At 48.8% G+C, this 19,247-nt stretch overlaps 1 protein-coding gene across 1 annotated transcript in view; it reads left to right on the plus strand.

Annotated features, from left to right (window-relative positions):
• The window catches only part of LOC146336273 (2'-5'-oligoadenylate synthase 3-like), a 30,377-nt gene extending 16,939 nt beyond the window's left edge, over positions 1–13,438 (plus strand). Inside the window, exons 7-11 of the mRNA XM_084819547.1 lie at positions 1,835–2,117; positions 4,537–4,715; positions 6,907–7,157; positions 9,311–9,458; positions 10,345–13,438. Of these exons, the coding sequence (XP_084675673.1) occupies positions 1,835–2,117; positions 4,537–4,715; positions 6,907–7,157; positions 9,311–9,458; positions 10,345–10,392 (909 nt within the window). The 3' untranslated portion in view covers positions 10,393–13,438. The remainder of the gene's footprint in view (positions 1–1,834; positions 2,118–4,536; positions 4,716–6,906; positions 7,158–9,310; positions 9,459–10,344) is intronic.
• Positions 13,439–19,247: the final 5,809 nt, after the last annotated feature.

Genomic DNA, 19,247 nt, shown 5'->3' on the forward strand with positions numbered 1-19,247 from the left:
TTAAACTTTCCCACCAGTCCACTGCATTGTGGGTAGCGTGCTGTGACTCTTAAATGTTTCACCCTACTACATTTCCTGAGACCCTTCAAGACTTCCAAGAGGAAATGGGTGCCCCTGTCTGTAAGGAGCTCTGAAGGGAGCTCTTCCTGAAGGCCCTATTTCTGTGCAGCCTGTCCCAAGCTGGATAGACACCATGTGGATCCTCTCCAGGAGTGAAGGCTGTGAAATCTTTGGGGGCAACCTTGCCTGGCTGCTGCTGCTGTAACTGTGCCATCTCCTCCTCACGCTTGTGCCGTGCCTCCTGTTCTTCCCTCTCTGGCTGGAGATGCTGTGCCTCCAGGCAACGGTGAGCCTCCTGCCGCTTCTCTCTTTCGCCCAGCTCCACCTCTCATAGCCCGTGTTCTTTCTCATTAGCCAGATATAGGCTGGATTCATCTGCTCTGATATTCCGGCACCCTTAGGGTTCTGTGCAGTCATTGCCTCATTTTGGATGAGGACTCTCAACTCCTTCACATTTTTCCCTTCAAAAGGCAGTCCTTTGGCTTGGCACCTTTCAGTCCCTGCTGCTCTGTTCATGGATATATTTCTAACCTATCTGGTTCCAACCTGGTAGATCAAAAGAAAGTCGTATGAACACCCTTTGCTGAAATAAAAAACACCCCACTTTCCTTGTTTTCAGTATTCTCAAAGATGCTAATCACCGCCACTCTGGCCACAGCTTTCTGGATCCCAGTTTTGCCACCACATATGGAGCACCAATGCTCTATTCCATGAGTGAAAAGAAAAACAGGCAAAATAGCGTGCCCGCACTCCTTTTGCCCTTCACATCCTGCGGCCTTTTCCACTGCCACCAGATGGAAATCGTCATTTCCTCTGGCTGTCTCCAGTTCTGTTCCTTCATACCGACAGTGAATTCTACTGCCCAGCGTCAGATCTCCAAAGCAACAGAGCGCTTCCTAGAGTTCAAAGCTCAGCCTCTTTCTCAGACACATTCAAAACCCGCAGCTCCTGTCTCAAAACAGGCTTCTGTGCTTTCCTGGCTTGCCCTCTCCTCACAGCTGGAGTGTGTGTACCCAACGTGGGTTATCGTTTTGTCTGAATGCAGCACATTTTCTGCAGGGTAGCTTGTTAACCATGCAGTGTGGTTTATTTTTCTCAAAAAAGCCACCTTGAGAACCCATGGCTTGTTGTTGGGTTGTTCAGGGTGTTTTAAAAAGCCATGCTGCATGGTTAACAACAAACCCCATGGAAAATGTGCTGAGTTCAGACAACATGATAACCCACCCTGCAGAAAACGTGCTGCGTTCAGACAACAGGATAACCCACGCTAACTGGGTGGGTCAGCATGTTGCGTGAACCCAGCTTCTCTGTGTGGTGGTGGTAAGGACAACTCATCTTATTCAACCCTCTCTTAGCCTTCCTGGCCAATTAACTGTAATTTCCTTAACACAAGATGTGCCTGGCATGTCCACCAGATTAAAGATGTTTCAGCAGTCAGTCCTTATGGACCCATTAACCCTTTTCTGTCCAGACCACAGGCTCCTTTGCAGAGATCAGATAGCAAGGACAAGGATCTTGGGTGCAATGTATCTGCCTCACCCCCATACAGGATCTCTTTCAGTGACCCAGGAGCAGGAGTGATGAGTTTGGCCTTCCTCACAACTGCACCTCTAACTGCAGCCTGTTACTTTACCTGTAGGAATGGATGGCAGCAGTTTGCATGTTGCATGCTTTAACCCCCCCCCCCATATTGATCATGGATCCATGGAGGCTCTGGGTACAGGGAAGCAGGAATACTTCGAGTGAGTGACATCCATGTCATTCTCCTTCCCAGGGAGGCTCCTTGGGGAAAGGCACGGCTCTGAAAGGAGGTTCAGATGCTGTCCTTGTGGTGTTCCTCAACACCATCAAAGACTACGCAGACCGCGAAAGAGACGGAAAGGAGATCATCAAGAAGATTGAGGAGAGGCTTGGACAGTGCAAAATGCAGGAGCTAACTGAAATGGAAATCAATCCTCTGAAGCAGAAAAATGGGTGTGGGCTCAACTTCAAGGTGCGCTCTTGGAAATTTGGAGAGTCCATTGAACTTGATGTGTTGCCAGCTTTTGATGCTCTCGGTGAGTTGGTCTGCTGCAGGGATGGAGCCTTCTTCCCAGAGCTGGGTGGCGGAGGCTTCTGGGCTCAGACTCCCTGACAACACTGCCGTGCTAATGGCATTGTTTTCCTTTGGTTTCTCTTGGGGCCAAACTACGAACTTTCACCATGTTTCAGCAGCCAGGACATCCAGAGGGAGAGGGAGAGTGAGCAGGCAGTGCCTCCTTTTGCTCACTTTCCCTGGATGGCTTCTCCAGGCCCAGTGCTTCCTACTGTGCTGCCCAGAGATAGAGGATGTAGACAGGTACAGCCTTCCAGAGAGAGATGGCAGGTGAGCGATCAGAGGCAGCAGCAAACTTCCTTTCTCCCACACTCTCTTTTTGAGTGGCATGGCAGGGGGAAGGAGGGCTTTTCTACACGAGACATTTATCATGCACTCGTCATTCTGTAATCACGATCCCTAATCACAATTGGTTCTTTAAATGACGTTGTAGCCCTCTAATTTTGTTTCTGTGTCTAACAAGCACTTTCAACTAGTTTTTTTTAGAGTAGGGAAAATGTGGGAGTTAACTGAGAAAGTGAAAGAAAGTGGTGTTTTCACTTGTGCTGTTCCGCTAAACCACAGTGCCACCTAGAGGTTATGTAGCAGAAAAGCAGGAAAGGAAACGCTCTTTGCGTAGTGCTTGGATCTCAATTCTGCGACGAAACTGAAAGTAGGTACAGTGGATTAACCGCCTCATGTAGAAAAGCTCTTAGGCTCACTTGGATGAATTGCTCCCTCTCTGCTTCCCAGAGGGAAAACCCAGTGGCTTGCCCTCAGAGCAAGTGAGAGGATGCAGTGACTGCGCCTTCCATGACCAATTCCCTAGGGAGGCGGTGGGCTCTCCCGCACTGGAGGCATTCAAGACAAGGCTGGACAGCCACCTGTCAGGGATGCTCTGATTTGGACTCCTGCATTGAGCAGGGGGTTGGACTCGATGGCCTTGTAGGTCCCTTCCAACCCTACTATTCTATGATTCTGTGACCTAGGCTGCATCGACCAGAGAAAGAGGTGAGTAGCCAGAGAGGGATTCTCCTGCTTTCTGTCTGGGCATTGGCCTGACCATCTCCGCTGGTCCCAGAGAGTGTGAGCAAGAGAGAGCAGGTAGGAGCAGTTGCTGCCTTCTCCTGCTTGCATTCTCCCCCCCCCACCACCACCACTCAGATGCAGTAGTGCTCAGAGGCGGGGACATAATGCCTGGAATGGTCCTTCCCACCTCTTCCAGCCTCTGCAAGGGAAGGGAGGAGATGCTGTTATTTATGGCTTGCTGTTTGATTGCCTCTCCGCACGAGCAATGGATGCTGATCGGGTGCATTCCCTTCACAATAAAAGTGGGAGGGTCAAGAATTCTTTTCAAGAGTATGCTTAATGGCACGTGTAGTTTGGCCTTTATTTTCACATTGGGTCTTCTTCTCCTTCTCCTTCTCCTTCTCCTTCTCCTCCTCCTCCTCCTCCTCCTCCTCCTCCTCCTCCTCCTCCTCCTCCTCCTCCTCCTTCTCCTTCTCCTCCTCCTCCTCCTCCTCCTCCTCCTTCTCCTTCTTCACCATGGTCCTTCTGCATCAAATGCAAGTAGTCAGAAACGGATTCTAACACTCCCATCAGTAACTCACTGAAAAGGCTGGGCAGGACAGGAAGCTCTCTACTTGTCTCCTAACATTTGTCAGTCATTTTTGGCTTGGTGCAATAAGAAATGATAGGAATTGCCCTCTCTCTGCTGGGCCTGCCTCGTTTGTGATCCCCTGAAGAACAGATGCCTACTTATGCATTTTTTTTAAAAAAAGATTAAAAATCTAGACTGCCTCTTCGCTGAGGCACTCAAGGTGGGTGACACGTGACTGTAGCCCCATAACACATTAAGCTCTTTTCCTGCTACAATGACATGAGATTACCCTCCAGGTCCAGATAAACAATACAACCGAATTATGGTCATACCCGAGAGAGCGCCTTCTCCCTTACCAACCAGCCCAGTCACTGAGGTCATCAGAGGGCATGCGGTTCCACATGGACCTATGGCCACACTGGAGTCCACTCGGAAAAGGGCCTTCAGGGTGGTGGCTCCCTTCCTGTGAAACTCCCTGCCCTTGGAGGTCAGGCAGGCACCCACAACGGGTTGTTTTCAGCACCTCCTGAAGAAGCTCTTTTCCAGGAAGCCTTCCTTGGTTGACCAGCCTCGGTTTTATTGCTCTCTGTTTTTAAAGAATAATCTTAATATCATGTTTCTTCTTTTTATCATTTGTTCATTTTATCTCTTGTCATTCACCGCTCTGGAATCTGTTTAGATGTGGAGTGGTATACAAATGTTGTTACTACTACTACTGCTGCTGCTGCTGATGCTTAAGGGGCTTTTCCACACGTCTGTTTCGCTCTGTACCATATTGGTCTGCGTTTGTGTCCTGTGACAGGCCAATACACGAAAGGCGCCAGGCCTGACCCTCAGGTGTACATCGACCTGATCGAGAGCAGTGGCCGCCGTGGTGGTGAGTTCTCCCCCTGTTTCACGGAGCTGCAGAGGGATTTCATCATCGATCGCCCCACCAAGCTGAAGAGCCTCATCCGGCTGGTGAAACACTGGTACAAACAGGTAGAGCGGCTTGACAATTTGCCAGGGATGTGGTGTGCATGAGGTCCCATCTCCAACAGCAGCAACCTCCCCACCATGAGTATGAGGCATGAAACAAGCCCATGTGTCTTGAGCTGCATTACCGTAGCTTTGCTTTATGTTGTTATTTTTGTTATCATCCTGGTTTGACGCTGCCAATCTCAGCAAGACAACTTCACGCAGATGAAGACTTTGGGATGCTGGGCTTGGAATTTTGCTTTATTAACTAACATTTAATACATTACAAAGCTAATTGAAGCATTAGCTATCCCTGAGCTAAAAGAGAACACCTTTCTATTTTTCCCCTGTCATTAATCTTTCAATATGATAACCCCCCTCTCAGCCGAAGCTCCCACGGCAGTTAATAACAACATGCAGAAAGAAATGCAGTAAGACAACAGGCTGCACGCTCACCACATCGGAGCAATGGGTGGTTGGACTTCCCAGGAGCAGCCTGGAGGCGGATTAAGCTGTTTTTGCAATATTTGCTTTATGTACTATTATTATTAATTCTAATAATTAATATTGTTATTCTTTTATAAAGCACCTAAAATTTACTAAATGCTGTACGTAGGTTAAAAGCAAGACAGTCCCTGCCCACATGTTCTAATAAGCACGATATGAGAGGAAAAAGGGATGGGGAGGGAAGAGGTGCAAACTTTGCACCAGTTCTGAAAGTTTACATGGTTCTTATGCTGACCAGGTTGAATGCAAAGAGTTCACAGAGGGGGAGCCAAATGGCTCCTGGACTCTCCGGCAAGCTGCTGGAGTGAGCCCTCCCATAACATTTCTCCCACTGCTGTATACAAGCAGAGCATAAGCAGAGGCACCCCTTCATAGGCAGCAGATCTGCTACCATACGTTGGATCCCCATAGGGCGGGGTGTTGAAATTCAGGCCCCACCCACTTTCCCCTTGACTGTGGGCATCTCTACACCAGCCTAAAATCCTGCATTTAAAATGGTGCTTTCTGCTTCCATTTTACATGCAGGATTACGACGACTCCCTTTTTCACGTGCTTCCTTTCCCCCCTCCCCCTCCCCGTATCTGAGTCTTCCATTACCTTTCATTGATCTCGCTCCTCTTCTTGCTGCTTTTCCTCTTTTCACGGAGGAAACTGAAGCGGAACACAACGGGGTAATTTGATAGCTCATTCTCTGCGTTCTATTTAAAAACGGAACAAAGGGCATTTAGTGCGGGAGGGTCACGGCATCGTGGAAAGAGCCCGCAAACGTCCGTGAAGGAGCAATCTCAGTTGCAGGATAAAAGCTCCACATGAAGAAAGCCTGTCAATCATGTTGTGTTTTCTCAGCTTTTACGCCGTGTTTCCCATTCTGAAAGACTGGAATGCCTGTCCTAAGGCATAGTTATAGGGCAGTAAGAGCTTCAAGCTAAGATTTGCTGGTATTTGGGGTATTCTGGCCTTTCCCCTTCTGCCTCACCCACCATTGGACTGGGCCTTGGAGCGCTTCTCCGAAATGGAATTCTGCCTTCGGGCTAAAAGAAGTTCTGCCCCTCAGACACAGAGCGACCCTGTACCCCAAGGCGCTTCCACAGCGCCGTCCGTGTCAAAATTCAAAGCCCCAAACTCCGGACCCCTCAGCTAAAGAGTGCCATCACCTTCTGTCACGTCTGATGGATATCCTGTTCAAAAACAGAGAGAGATTCCACACTCTCTGGAGACGTGCTTCTAACCATTAGCTCCTGTTGAGGGAATATCAACCAACCATCCTGGATTACTGACTAAGTACATAAAGGAGTAAGCAGAACAGGGCAACAGCTATTATTTCCCGCACATAATGATAAAAAACACTGCCTTGGTTTTCCTTTTATTGCTTCTGTTCTCTCTGTGCAGTGGGTAATTCAGGATAGCTTCCACACAGATCCTTCCTAGTGCTACCAATCAAAAGGCATTGTGCAGCGATACCATCTTTCCCTCTTTGATGGATTTTATTTGCTAAGAAAAAAGGTGGAAGAAGTGCTGGGAAAACAAGGGAGGGTTACATGTGGAAGCAGCAACATCATCTGAATCCCTGCAAAATTATGTGAATGAAGCCCTTGCACAATAAAAGCCTCTTCTGGAAGCAGCCCCGTTCCCTTGATTATATAGCTAATTCTCTTTGCACCTTGAGGTTTCAACACCCCATCTTTTTTCTCCCCTCTGTCCTTCCTAGTACATATATCCATACAATTCACAGCTCCAAAGTGGAGAGTCACTTCCCCCAGAGCACGCCCTGGAGCTGCTGGCCGTCTATGCCTGGGAACAAGGAAGCGGAAAGGACAAGTTCAACATGGCGGAAGGGTTCCGGACGGTGCTTTGGCTCATCCAGCAGCACAAGCAGCTCTGCATATTTTGGACTGTCAACTATGACTTCCAGAATGAGACCCTCAAGCGATATCTGCAGACCCAGCTCCGGAAGCCCAGGTTAGTCTCCTGTGCTTCTCTCAGGTGCTCTGGCATTTCGCAGGTAAAAATACAGGTCATTGTCAGGGCCACCCGTTGCTGAAGGCTCTTGTCTGCCTGCCCCATGCTGGCGTTCATTTATTCCACAATTAGCTGAAAGAAAAGAGTGGGGTGCTACTTTTGCTAAAAGAGAGACCAGAAGAAATGCAACTGTCCTGCAATATCTTGTCAGGTTGCCACTAATTAGGGGCGGGAAAGTTGTTTCCTTAAGGCAAGTGTAGGCAACTTTTGGCCTACACTTTCCATCATCCCTCCCCATTGGTTGTGCTGGCTAGGGCTGATGGGAGTTGCAGGCCAAAACATCTGGAGGGTACGGATGGCGGAGAATTCCGCCACGGATTTCAGTGAGGCCGAATGCACTGGCATCCAGCCCACCGAAATCCATGGCGGAACAGCCTGCCCCCCCCGCCCCCCTGCAGATTTCCCCTGGGACAATGCTTACCTGGGGCAGATGTTCTGGATGGCGGCGGCGGCGGCTGGTGTTTCGACTGGCTGCCACGGCCGCCATTTGCATCCGGGTCTTTGCCTTGATAGGCTACGTAACTATTTACATAAGTATTTATGTAGCCTATCACGGCAAGCCAAGCAAAACACACACCAAAAAACGGTGTACGCAAATGGTGGCGGCTACGGCAGCCGCCATTTGCGTTCCCTATTTTTTGCCGTTTTCCTCTACGTAAATATTTACGTAGGCTATTATGGTGAAAAAAAGGGGAACGCAAATAGCGCCCACTACGCTATTTGCGTTCCCCTTTTTTTGCTGTAATAGCCTACGTAAATATTTACGTAGGCTTAAACGGCGAAAAATAGTAGTGGGCACTATTTAGTAATTTAGCCAAATAGTAGTGGGCGCAATTTGCATTCCTTTTTTTCCGCCGTTTTAGCCTACATAAATATTTATGTAAGCTATTATGACGGGGGGAAAAAGGAACGCAAATAGCGCCCACTACGCTATTTGCGTTCCCCTTTTTTTGCTGTAATAGCCTACGTAAATATTTACGTAGGCTAAAACAGTGAAAAATAGGGAACGCAAATGGCGTCCGCTGTAGCTGCTGCCATTTGCATACGCGGTGGGTTTTTTTGCCCAGCCATGATAGGCTACATAAATACTTACGTAGCCTATCACGGCTGCCTGGCTGGACGCAAATGGCGGCCGCTACGGCACCTGCCATTTGCGTCCACAGCAGCCTGTCCACGGCTGGAAGTCCAGCTGCAGACGGGCGATTCCGGGGGGGAGGATTCCAGGGGGAGGGATGGAGCGCCTCCCCCCCCCCCCGCGAACACAATCTGTGAAAAGGTAAATGACTTTCGTACATCCCTACTGGAGGGGCACAAGTTAACCCCCCCACACACACACCTTAAGGACAGAAATCAGCCAGTGAAAAGCTGTATTATTACCTGCTACTTTCTATAGATCAAACTGCTCCTTGCATAGCTACACAGGCTGGTTCAACAGTAGGCACCTATATATAATTGGCAGTTCAAAATGAATCACGCTGATCAGAGGCTGTGCACTATAGATCACAGGTTGCACACTAAATGGGGCCTTAGCGTGCAACATTATTTACAGCCTTATAAGGTTAGGTTTGAAGGGCCGCGGTGGCTTAGTGGTTAAGACGCTGAACTGCAGACCGGAAGGTCGGCAAGACAGCAGTTCGAGACCCGAGTGCTGCGTTACGGACTGAGCTCCCGTCTTCAGTCCCAGCTTCTGCCAACCTAGCAGTTCGAAAGCAAGAAATTGCAAGTAGATAAATAGGTACTGCCTCGGCGGGAAAGGTAACAGCGCTCCGTGCACCTCGGTGTTCAGTCATGCCAGCCACATGACCACGGAAGTATCTTCGGACAGCGCTGGCTCTTCAGCTTAGAAACGAGGATGAGCCGCACCCTAGAGTCGGACACGACTGGTTGGGGACACCTTTACCTTTACCTTTTAAGGTTAGGTCATCACTATTCCCATTTAGCAGGCAGAAAAACTGAGGCTGATACAGAATAGCTTCCTTGTTATGGTCATGTGCAGCATGCCTTACAGTTAACTGAGGCATTGAACCCAGGTCTCCCAGGCTCAGTACTTTAATCGCTGTACCTTACTGGCTGTTTCTGATATTGCATTTCAGACCAGTCATCTTGGACCCAGCTGATCCAACTGGGAATGTAGGAATGGGGAGCCGCTGGGATCTGCTTGCTAAAGAAGCTGAACGTTGTTCTCAACAGAGATGCTGCAAGGATATCAACGGATCCCAGGTTGCTCACTGGAATGTTCCGGTGAGGGTGAAATGCCTCCTTTTACGTTATTTGTGTGGCTTAGGGCACCATCCTATGCACGTTCAGACATAAAAAAAAGTTCTACAGCTCCCAGAATTCTGGGGGATGCTGGGAGTTGTAGGACTTTTTTCTGTCTAAACATGCATAGAATTGCGCCCTTAAAGGCAGAGCACGTCATTGGACCATCTTCCTCAATGTGGGATATGGGGGGAATTTCCATGGATATAGGTATGGGTTTTGAGTTCACATGACGTCCTTTCACCAGGACATCTTGTTCTGTACACATCCCCTTGTCTTTATCAAACAACAAGAAGTCTTTCAGTGCCTCAAAGACTAACCAGTTTATTCTGGCATAAGCTTCCGTGGGCGATAGTCCACTTCATCAGATGCATGAAGTGCTATCGAGGGCTTCAGGTATATAGAAGAACTGTCAATCAGTAAAACAAGACAGTTCCTGCCCACAGGCGTACAATCTGAAAAAGACATGACACACAAGGAAGAGGGCATGGGGAGGGAAGAGGAAAAAATGAAACAGACTTTCAGCAGGGCTGGTGGAATGGTCCTACTTGCCTCTTGGGAGGTGGCAGTCAAACTGGAACAAGTCCTGATATTCCCTTTGCCTCCTCTTATCTCCCTCACTCCTTCTTCCTTTCCACAGGGCAGATGATGTCAACTGGCCTTCGGAGGGGGCAGTCCGACTGGATCAGGCCCTGATGTTGCCTTTGCCTCTATTCCCCCAGACAGAGTCCTGATCCAGATTAGGCCTCCTTCACCTGCCATTTACTTTTAGAAAGCCATCCATGCAATTGCTAGTTGTGTGAATGGTGTCTTGTCTAGCTGGGATGTTAAATCACAGATCTTCTGTCTTTCTGCGTTCTTCTTTCAGCTGCAGGTGCCTTGGGAGGACAAACAGTTCTACTGCACCATACTCTGAGGAGACCCTTCCAGCCTCATTGCACGGGATGAAGTATAGTGTGGGTGTATTAAGGGGGACGTACATCTTTCATGGTCTTCCAGGCTGTTTTTGTAAAAAGAAAAAAAACACACGTCACTGCGGTTTCTGAAAACTAGTTGGCTGCCTGAGGCTGCATGGACTCAAAGCTATGAACTTGCGTTTTTATCCTGCAGTTCCTCCAGTATATATGCTTTTGCACATATTTATACAGAAATTGCACTTTGTTGTCTGGGGTCACTGAGGGTTGCACATTGTTTAGCTTGTTTTTTTTTAAAAAAAGAATGTTTTAATAAAGTTAACAGATACCTTAATTTCATTATTTTGTATTGTTTTAAGTTTGATTAGCAAACGGCCCCAGCTTTGCGCAGGTTGGAACAACCCTCAGTTTAATACAGTGAAACCTTCCAGCAAAGTAATGCAGGTGATAGAGCTGGTCAGATTGTGCCCACCCTTTCTGAGTGAAGCTCTTCCCTGTGGCACCCCTAGGCATGGCCCCTGATGTGGTGCGCCTGTATAGTGCCCTTTGGGAGGGGTTTGCCCACTCTATTCCCTCGAGGGGGGCTGCCCCACAGTGGAGGGGGGGCATCTGTCTCCTGCCTTCCAGCTGTACACAGAGCAATGTGCTGCTCAGGAAACTCTGCCGTCTGGTGACTGAAGGTGGCATTGCAGGCTTCCAACACAGGGGCATGCTGGGAGTTGTAGGACTTTTTAACTGTCTACACATGAACAGGATTATGGCTTAAATGGATGAATATTAATTAATGCATTTTTAAAACACCCCCCCCCCCAATTAGCAGCAGGTGATGGGGGAAGTGGCAAAGAGGCCTGGTGTTTGAACCAGCATGGGCGTGCTGGGGCCTATCAGGTCTCACACTGCTTGCCATAGTATTCTTTGCTCTTACTTTTAAAGACATTTTATAGGAAATAAAATGGGGCGGCCAGGCACTCCCTTTATTGCTTTTACCTTTAGAATATATTATCCTTTTCTACAACAAAATGGTGTTTATTCCAACGTAAATGTTTTTTTGCATCAGGGTAGCAGAAGCACACTCTCATTTTGTTCCTGCAGTCATGATGGTGCTACAATTTAAGTGAATTTAAAAAGCACGCTCAGAGGATTTCCTTCTTTTAAATCAGGGTTGGCAAACAGTATTTTTTCATTTTTGCTCTAGAGTATCAGTGGAAGCAGTTGAAAAGCATGGAATGGCAGGGGTTGTGTGTGTCAGGAGGTCGCTCCCTGTTGCCTTCTGAAATCCTCAGGTAGCCGGAATCAACACGCAGACAATAGGGCTCTTTTCCAAGACTTTGTTCCCATTCAACCTAACGATGCGTACAGATGCTAATTGCTTGATCCTACCAGTAAGACTTAAGAGGGCTGCCTACTCGGGGGTTCTAGCCTTAGGAATCAGTTGATCTCCGTTTGGAGGGGAAGGCGGGAAACCGCTATACTTATGAGCTAGGAGAGAGTCCACCCCTTTCCCATGGGGCATCGGGGTGCCGCTGTTGCCAACGCGCCAAGTGGGCTGAGCGCCACCTCTCAGTGCCCGCCATCTTGTGCTTGAGGGTGCGCTGGCGCCTAGCGTCCAGAAACTGCTGTTGCTCCGCCCTCTCCCTGCCAGGGTCACTATCACTCTCAGGAATGTGTACCGGGAGGGGCTCTCCCCCTGGCTGCTCCTCTGAAGCACGCGCGGGTTCCTCTCCCACGGTTTCTAACTCTTCCTCAGAATCAGAACTGCTTTAGGGCTCTCTGGGCTCCGATCCAACCCTGATCGAAAAGGAGACATCTTACTTGTATGCTTCACAACCAAAGCAAGACACATGGCTGTCTAAAGGGGCCCATTATGTCCAGGGTCTAAATGACCTTAAAGTACCACTGTGTGGAGATGTCTGCCATCCCCACCCCCACTTCCATCTCCCCCCAGTTCCATCCCCCCCCCGCATTTAACCTGCCCATAAGTAGAGGTCAGCATCTGTTGCCCTGCTCTGTATCCTGCCTGTGCATGTACGTAAGAGAAGCATGTAGCCAAGACCGGGCCTTTTCAGTGGGGGCACCAAGCTGGTAGAATTCCCACGGAGTCGTGCAGGGCTCCTTCCCATTTAGTCTTTAGGCAGCCGTGAAGGGCTTGCTTTTCAGTAAGTGTTTGAAGTCTGATTCTATTCTTTTAACCTGCTGTTGTCTCAGGGGAGAGGACTAGTCCAGACTTGTCCCAACTGGCCCTGCCATACTCTCCATAGCACGGAACCATTCCTGATTTGTTGTGCCTTCTTGTCAATTTTAGCAGCCAAGTTATCCTGGCAAATACAGACACGTCTTCCATTGCTCCTGGTGCAGCTGGTGTTATCCTGCATTCCTAGTGGGAAATCCATGAAGGTGGCTTTAAAAACATTAAATTCATAGAGCTGGAAGGCCTCTTGGAGGTCATCCAGTCCAACCCCCTGCTCCGTGTGGGAAGTCCAGAGCTAGAAACCCTTCGTAGATGGCTGTCCAAACTCTGCTTAAAGCCCTCTGGTGAGAGAGACCCCACCACCCACCTAGGGAATTGGCTCCCTTGACAAACCGCTTTTGCTGTCAAGAGGTTTCTCCTAAGGTTCGGCGAAAATCTACCTTCCTGGAACGTAAGCCCCTTAGATCTAGTCCTGCCCTCTGGGGCAGCAGAAGACGAGTCTTTGCCCTCTTCCGAGTGATGACAGCCCTTCAGAGATTTGAAGAGTGCTATCACGTACCCACTGGAGGCTGGGGGCTCCAATGTCAGTGGGGCGGTGAATCCGCTCCAGGTTTCAGTCAGAACTCTAAAGGAGCTCTCCAAGGTGCAGAGCAACTTTAGAGTTCTGACTCAAACCCGGGGTGGATGCACCGCCCCACTGACATCACAGCCACCAGCCTCCATTGCGACATCCCCTTCCATCTTCTCTGCTCCAGGCTAAACATCCCCAGTGGACTTGCTTTCCATACCACTCCTTGTTGCCCTCCTCTGAACCTGTTCCAATTTGTCTACATCCTTCTTAAATTGTGGCACCCAGAACTGGACACAGTGCATCAGATGGGGTTGGACTGGTGCAGAATGAAGTGTTACTTTTCGCAATTTGGAATCTACAGTTCTATTAAGGCAGCCCAAACTCACATTAACCATTTTTGCAGCTTCATCACACACGTGATCAGCTTGTGATTGACTACAATTCTGAGATCCTTTTGACATGTACTACCGCCAAGCCCTATATAAGAAATGAAATCCAAAACATAGTAGAGACGATGATGGTGATGAATTACATTTCTATACCGCCCCATAGCCGAAGCTCTCTGGGTGGTTTACAGAAGTTAAAACATTAAAATTCAAAATGCGAAGTTGAAAAGCCATTTACATGGAAGCACATGGGCAATATACACAAAAAACATATAACTAAAAACAACTTTGAACTGTCAGTCATGACTAAAGACACATCCAGGACTGATGAAAACTCACCATGTGCTGCCAAATGCCTGGGAAAAGAGATGGGTCTTAACCTGGCACCAAAAAGATAACAATGTTGGCGCCAGGCGGACCTCGCCGGGGAGCTTTTCCCACAGATGGGGGGCTACCACCAAGAAGGCCCTCTCCCTTGCTGCCACCTTCTGAGCTTCCCTCAGAGGAGGTACCTGGAGGAGGACCTTAGATGCTGAATGTAGAGTACAGGTAGGTTCATTTTGGGAGAGACGTGCCATCAGGTATTGCTGTTCCAAGCCATGTAGGGCTTCATCGGTTAAAACCAGCACCTTGAATTGAGCTTGGAAGCATATAGGCAGCCAGCACAAGCGGGCCAGAATTGGTCTTATACGTTCAGACCTTCTGGTCCCTGTTATGAGTCTGGCAGCTGCATTTTGCATGCTTCTGAACTGCCTTCAAAGGCAGCCCCACATAGAGCACATTGCAGTAATCAAACTTGGAGGTGTTACCAGAGCATAGACAACTGAAGCCAGGTTTCCCTGTCCAGATAGGGGCGTAGCTGGGCTACCAACTGGAATTGGTAGAAGGCACTCCATGCCACTGGGGCCACCTGAGCCTCAAGTGACAAAGATGGTTTCAGAAGGACCTCCGAGCTATGGACCTGCTCCTTCGGGGGAGTGCAACCCATGCAGAACAGATTGAACACCCTCCATCCGGTCAGCAGAACCACCCATCAACAGCATCACAACCGCAGCCCCAATGTAAATGCAGAATTTTAGGCTGGTGTAGAGATCCCTCAGTCGTATCTGGCTTGAGCTTCAGTTTGTTAGCCCTCATCCAGTGCACTGCTGCAGCCAGGCACTGATGCAGCGCATCCACAGCCTCACCTGAAGAAGATGAAAAGGAGAAATAGAGCTGTGTGTCTTCAGCATACTGATGACAACGGACTCCAAATCTCCGGATGACCGCACTCAACAGTTTCATGTAGATCTTGAACAGCATGGGGGACAAAGCTGACCCCTGTGGAATCCCATGCTGGAAAATCCACGGGGCCGAGCAGGGTTCCCCAAGCACCACCTTCTGGAGCTGGCCCTCCCAGTAAGAGCAAAACTACTGCAATGCAGCGCCTCCCTCTTCCAGCTCAGACAGTCGTCCCAGAAGGATACCATGGTTGATGGTATCGAAAGCCATGGAGAGTTCAAGGAAAATCAATAGGATCACACTCGCCCTGTCTTTCTCCCAACACAGCTCATCATACAGGGCGACCGAGGCTGTTTCTGTGCCCAAACCTGGCCTGAACCCTGACTGAAATGGATCCAGATAATCGGTCTCATCCAAGAGTGTCTGGAGCTGGCCTGCAACCACCCGCTCAAGGACCTTGTGCAGGAATGGAACGTCTGCCACCGGCCTATAATTATTAAAGTTTTCCAGGTCTAGGGAGGATTTCTTCAGGAGTGGTCTCACCACCACCTCTTTCAGGCAGCCCAGGACCACCCCTTCTCTCATGGAGGCATTAGCCACCTCCCTGGCCCAGCCAGCTGTTCCCTCCCTGCTGGGTTACACAAACCTGTCCAAGCACCTTGTCCATGACCTCGAGCTGTACCAACTGAAACTCATCCAAGAAAACCGGACCAGGCTGTGCTCAGGATACTTCCCCTGATTCACCAGCAGTAAAACTGGAGTCTAAGTCCCGACGGATGCAAGAGATTTTATCTTGGAAGTGCCTAGCCAACGCATTACAGCAGGCCTCAGGCGGTTCCATAGTGTCCTTGGGGCCAGAATGTAATAGGCCCCGGACAACCCTAAAAAGCTCTGCTGAGTGGAAAATGGAAGATGGAATACAGGCAGTGAAATGTTTTATCTTTTGCCGCTCTCACTGCCTTTGAGTATACCTGGCCATAGGCACACACCAGAGTTTGATTGCATCCAATAGGAGTTTTTCTCCACCTGCACTCAAGCCTTCTCCTATTTTGTTTCATTGCTCTCACTGCAATCGTGTCAACTGCCCAGGGCCATTTCTGCATTCCACAGGTCAACAACCAGGGCTTCGACAAGAGCACCAGCCATATCACCCGGAAAAACACCTAGAGCCCTCTGGAAACCATCTGGATCTATTAGCCACCCGGGCAGACCATCTTAATAGGTCCCCCACCCTTGTAGAGGGGAAAAGCGGCTGTAAGTCTAAACCTCAGCAGGCAATGACAAAGGGACTGATGCAAAGTCCACTACCTTCAGGTCACCATCTCCATGTCCAGCTGGGAAAACCAGGTCTAGAGTATACCTTGCTTCATGTGTTGGGCCAATGATATGTTGGGACAGCCCCATGGCTGTCATGGAGACCATGAAATCCTGAGCTGCCCCAGACAAGGTCCCCCTCAAGTCCCCCCCATTCCCAGGCACATGCTCAGGCCACCAGAAAGCCAGGCAGAGGAACAGGGTCCAGGTCCTGCAGGGCTCACAGCTGGATGCTCTCTGGCACCTCAAGCAGCAGGAGAGCATTTATAGCTGGAGTCAGGTTAGGGCCCTGCCCTCCCAGGCCAGGGGGAGAAGAGCCAGGCCGAGGAATAGGGTCCCGGTCCTGCGGGGCTCACATCTAGATGACGACGACGATGATGATGATAAAACAACAGATAGTCCAAATGGCACTGGGCAGCTGTCATTTTGATGCCTGAGACAAAATCCAAATGCCAATTCACATATGAATGCATCTAGGGGAAAAACCCTTCAGTTCAAACTGAACTTTAAGACAACCATTAAGGTGCTTATAAAGCCACTCACACCAAAGGAATTGTATGTGCCTGCCTTAACTCCTGCGCCATATAAACCAGCATTCCCAAACCTGGTACCCTCCAGATGTTTGGGATGACACCTCCCAGCATTCCTGGCCATTGGCCATGGTGGCTGCAGCTGATGAGAGCCGAAGTCCAGAACATCTGCAGGGGCCCAGGTTGGGGAAGGCAACCTGTAGAGATGCTACAGTCTCACGTATTGTGCTTGCGTACAAACTAACTTCCATGCACTCACATACTCCTTTGGTATTTAAGCCCTTAATTCTCTGCAGGCTGGGGAAACAATGAAGGACAGGACACGATAATAGCACTTTGCTGCACACTGACCCTACGTGCTCCTCGTATGTTTCCATTTGTGGGCAGCAGAGGGAATGGCATGTAATAATTCCACAAACACCCATTAGAACTGGGGTTGAGAACTTTATTAGAGCCAGGGGAAGTCTTTCCTTTCCTTTCTGGTTCTTGCTTGGGCATAATGAATTACTCCCAAGAAACAGCATAGAAAGGAAAGTGAAACAAAGGCACCATGTCAACGCTACCAACTGTATCACTGGGGAACTCCCCCAAATTCTGAAATGCCAGCAGCTGACTTTCCTCATGTAATAAACAGGAAGTAGTGACAGTTAGTAGTGACATTAGTAGTGACGTTAGTAGTGACAGACGGGCTGGCTAGGAACACACACACACACACAGTCATCCACACACAGAACAGCTTGTCTTCATTGTCTCACCTCCCTCACAGAATCCGTTCCACGTTAAGGAAGTATGGTTGCCAACTGATTAGACCAACATGGCTCCTGTGCCTTTAACGGCAGAAGACATCAGGAAGGGAAGCCCTTCTTCACAGCATGGACATAAACATGATCAGTGCCATTAATGCCAGCACTGCAAGCTGCTTTGAATGGCATAGTAAAGGAGCAGGTTGAAAAGTTGGCAACCGAATTAGGAACCCGCTGCGCACCTGCCAGGAAACCCTGATGCAGTGTAGAGGATTCTGGGATTTATTGTGGGGCCTGCACAGTTCAGGCCAGGCCTACTGGGCACACTGTTGTAGCGCATGAGCTGAGAGCGTGCCCAACACTCTCCTGTGGTCATGCATTGTGACGGAAGACTGGCTGTGGACAGGCGCATGGCTGTTCCGGGAAGCTCACCTGCTATTCCTGATTTGCTCAGTGAGGAGGAACCCCCGATAAGTTTCTACGGAACCCCAAGGATTTTACAGAACTCAATTTGTTGGGTTTGTCACCAGGGCCCAATTTGAAGTAGCTGAGCTGCATCTTAAGAACTTGCTTCCTTCTTTTCCTGGGCTCTTTTGGGTCTGATGTGTTACTTGAGTAAGGAGTGAAACAGATTATTGATTATTGAAGCAAGTGGGAGCTACGATAAATGTTCAGGATTCTGTTCAGGATTCCAGCGACTACGTGCTACCCCCCGTTTTCCATTCCCCCCCACACCCACCCCAGTCAATCCATTGCCACTGAACACTCTGCCCCACCCCACCTGTTTAGGGTGTTTTCCTAAACATTTTTTTGTACTTCTGCCAACCTCAGGGCTCCCTCAATCCTGGATACCTCTTCCTTGTGTGTGGGTGGTGCCATTTTGGCTACATAAGCAACGGTACTCGATGCCTGAACATTGGAAATAGTGGGCTTGATGGCTGCTGTTCTAACAGAAAACAGCGGCTTCTGCTTATTCTGCTGTTAGCTTACCCTCCAAATTCAGTTATGAATTTTCAATTTGGGATTTCTCAGTCCAATGCAAGGCATGCTTCTGTTGGCATCTTTGCCCCTATAGCTTCTTCTGCTGTCTCCCTCTGAGCCCAGAACCTGGACTGTATCCCCAATTGCTGGGGTGGGGTGGTGGTGGAGTGGGGAGGCAAAGAGACTGCTGCAGACTGATGGACGGACTGCTTTACCATCAGCCAGATCCTGAGTCCATCTGCAGCTTCTTCGGTCTCCTTGTTCTGGAGTGGAGAACCTGACCTTTATTATCAATTGCTGGGGTGGGTGGGGGATGACCCCCCCCCCTAACATATCCCTAATTACATTGTGCCTCTGTATCGGCTGTAATCATGAGCCAGTTTGAGAGTCAATCTTAGCTAAAAAGTAAAGTAGTCAGAAATAATAATAATAATAATAATAATAATAATAATAATAAAAATAGAATCAGTATCTCACAAAAGTTTCTGTACTGATGCCTGGCTAATACGAAGATTTATTTACCTTTAATGGATTGTGGAATTGGTTCAAAGGCCAATAGTCAACAAGCTATCTTTAAAAAAAATAATGACAAGAACTGGTAGACAGATTGAGTTACAAAAGAATGAATTGTACATACTTGCTTCTGAGTAAACATGGTTAGGATTGGACTGTGAAACCATGGAAAGGACAGTGAGGGGGGGCAGGTTGGGAGGTCAGCACTGAGTCACTGAACTGGTATCCCACAGAATCCTAAAGTAAGGGCAAAAGCAGACATTACTTTAAATCTGTATTTAGTAACTCTGTCTTTTTTTCTTATTTTTAATCTGAGTAGGTTCCAGGGGCCCAATTCAGATCTTAAAAGCCTCCTACCTGCCACACTAAGGTCGCAATCTAATTCTGCTTCAGAGTTAATAAATATGTTA

The sequence above is a fragment of the Heloderma suspectum genome, chromosome 13 (genome assembly GCF_057233095.1).
Source record: "Heloderma suspectum isolate Gila_16-S chromosome 13, 16-S_ref, whole genome shotgun sequence".
NCBI classification, from domain to species: Eukaryota; Metazoa; Chordata; class Lepidosauria; order Squamata; family Helodermatidae; genus Heloderma; species Heloderma suspectum.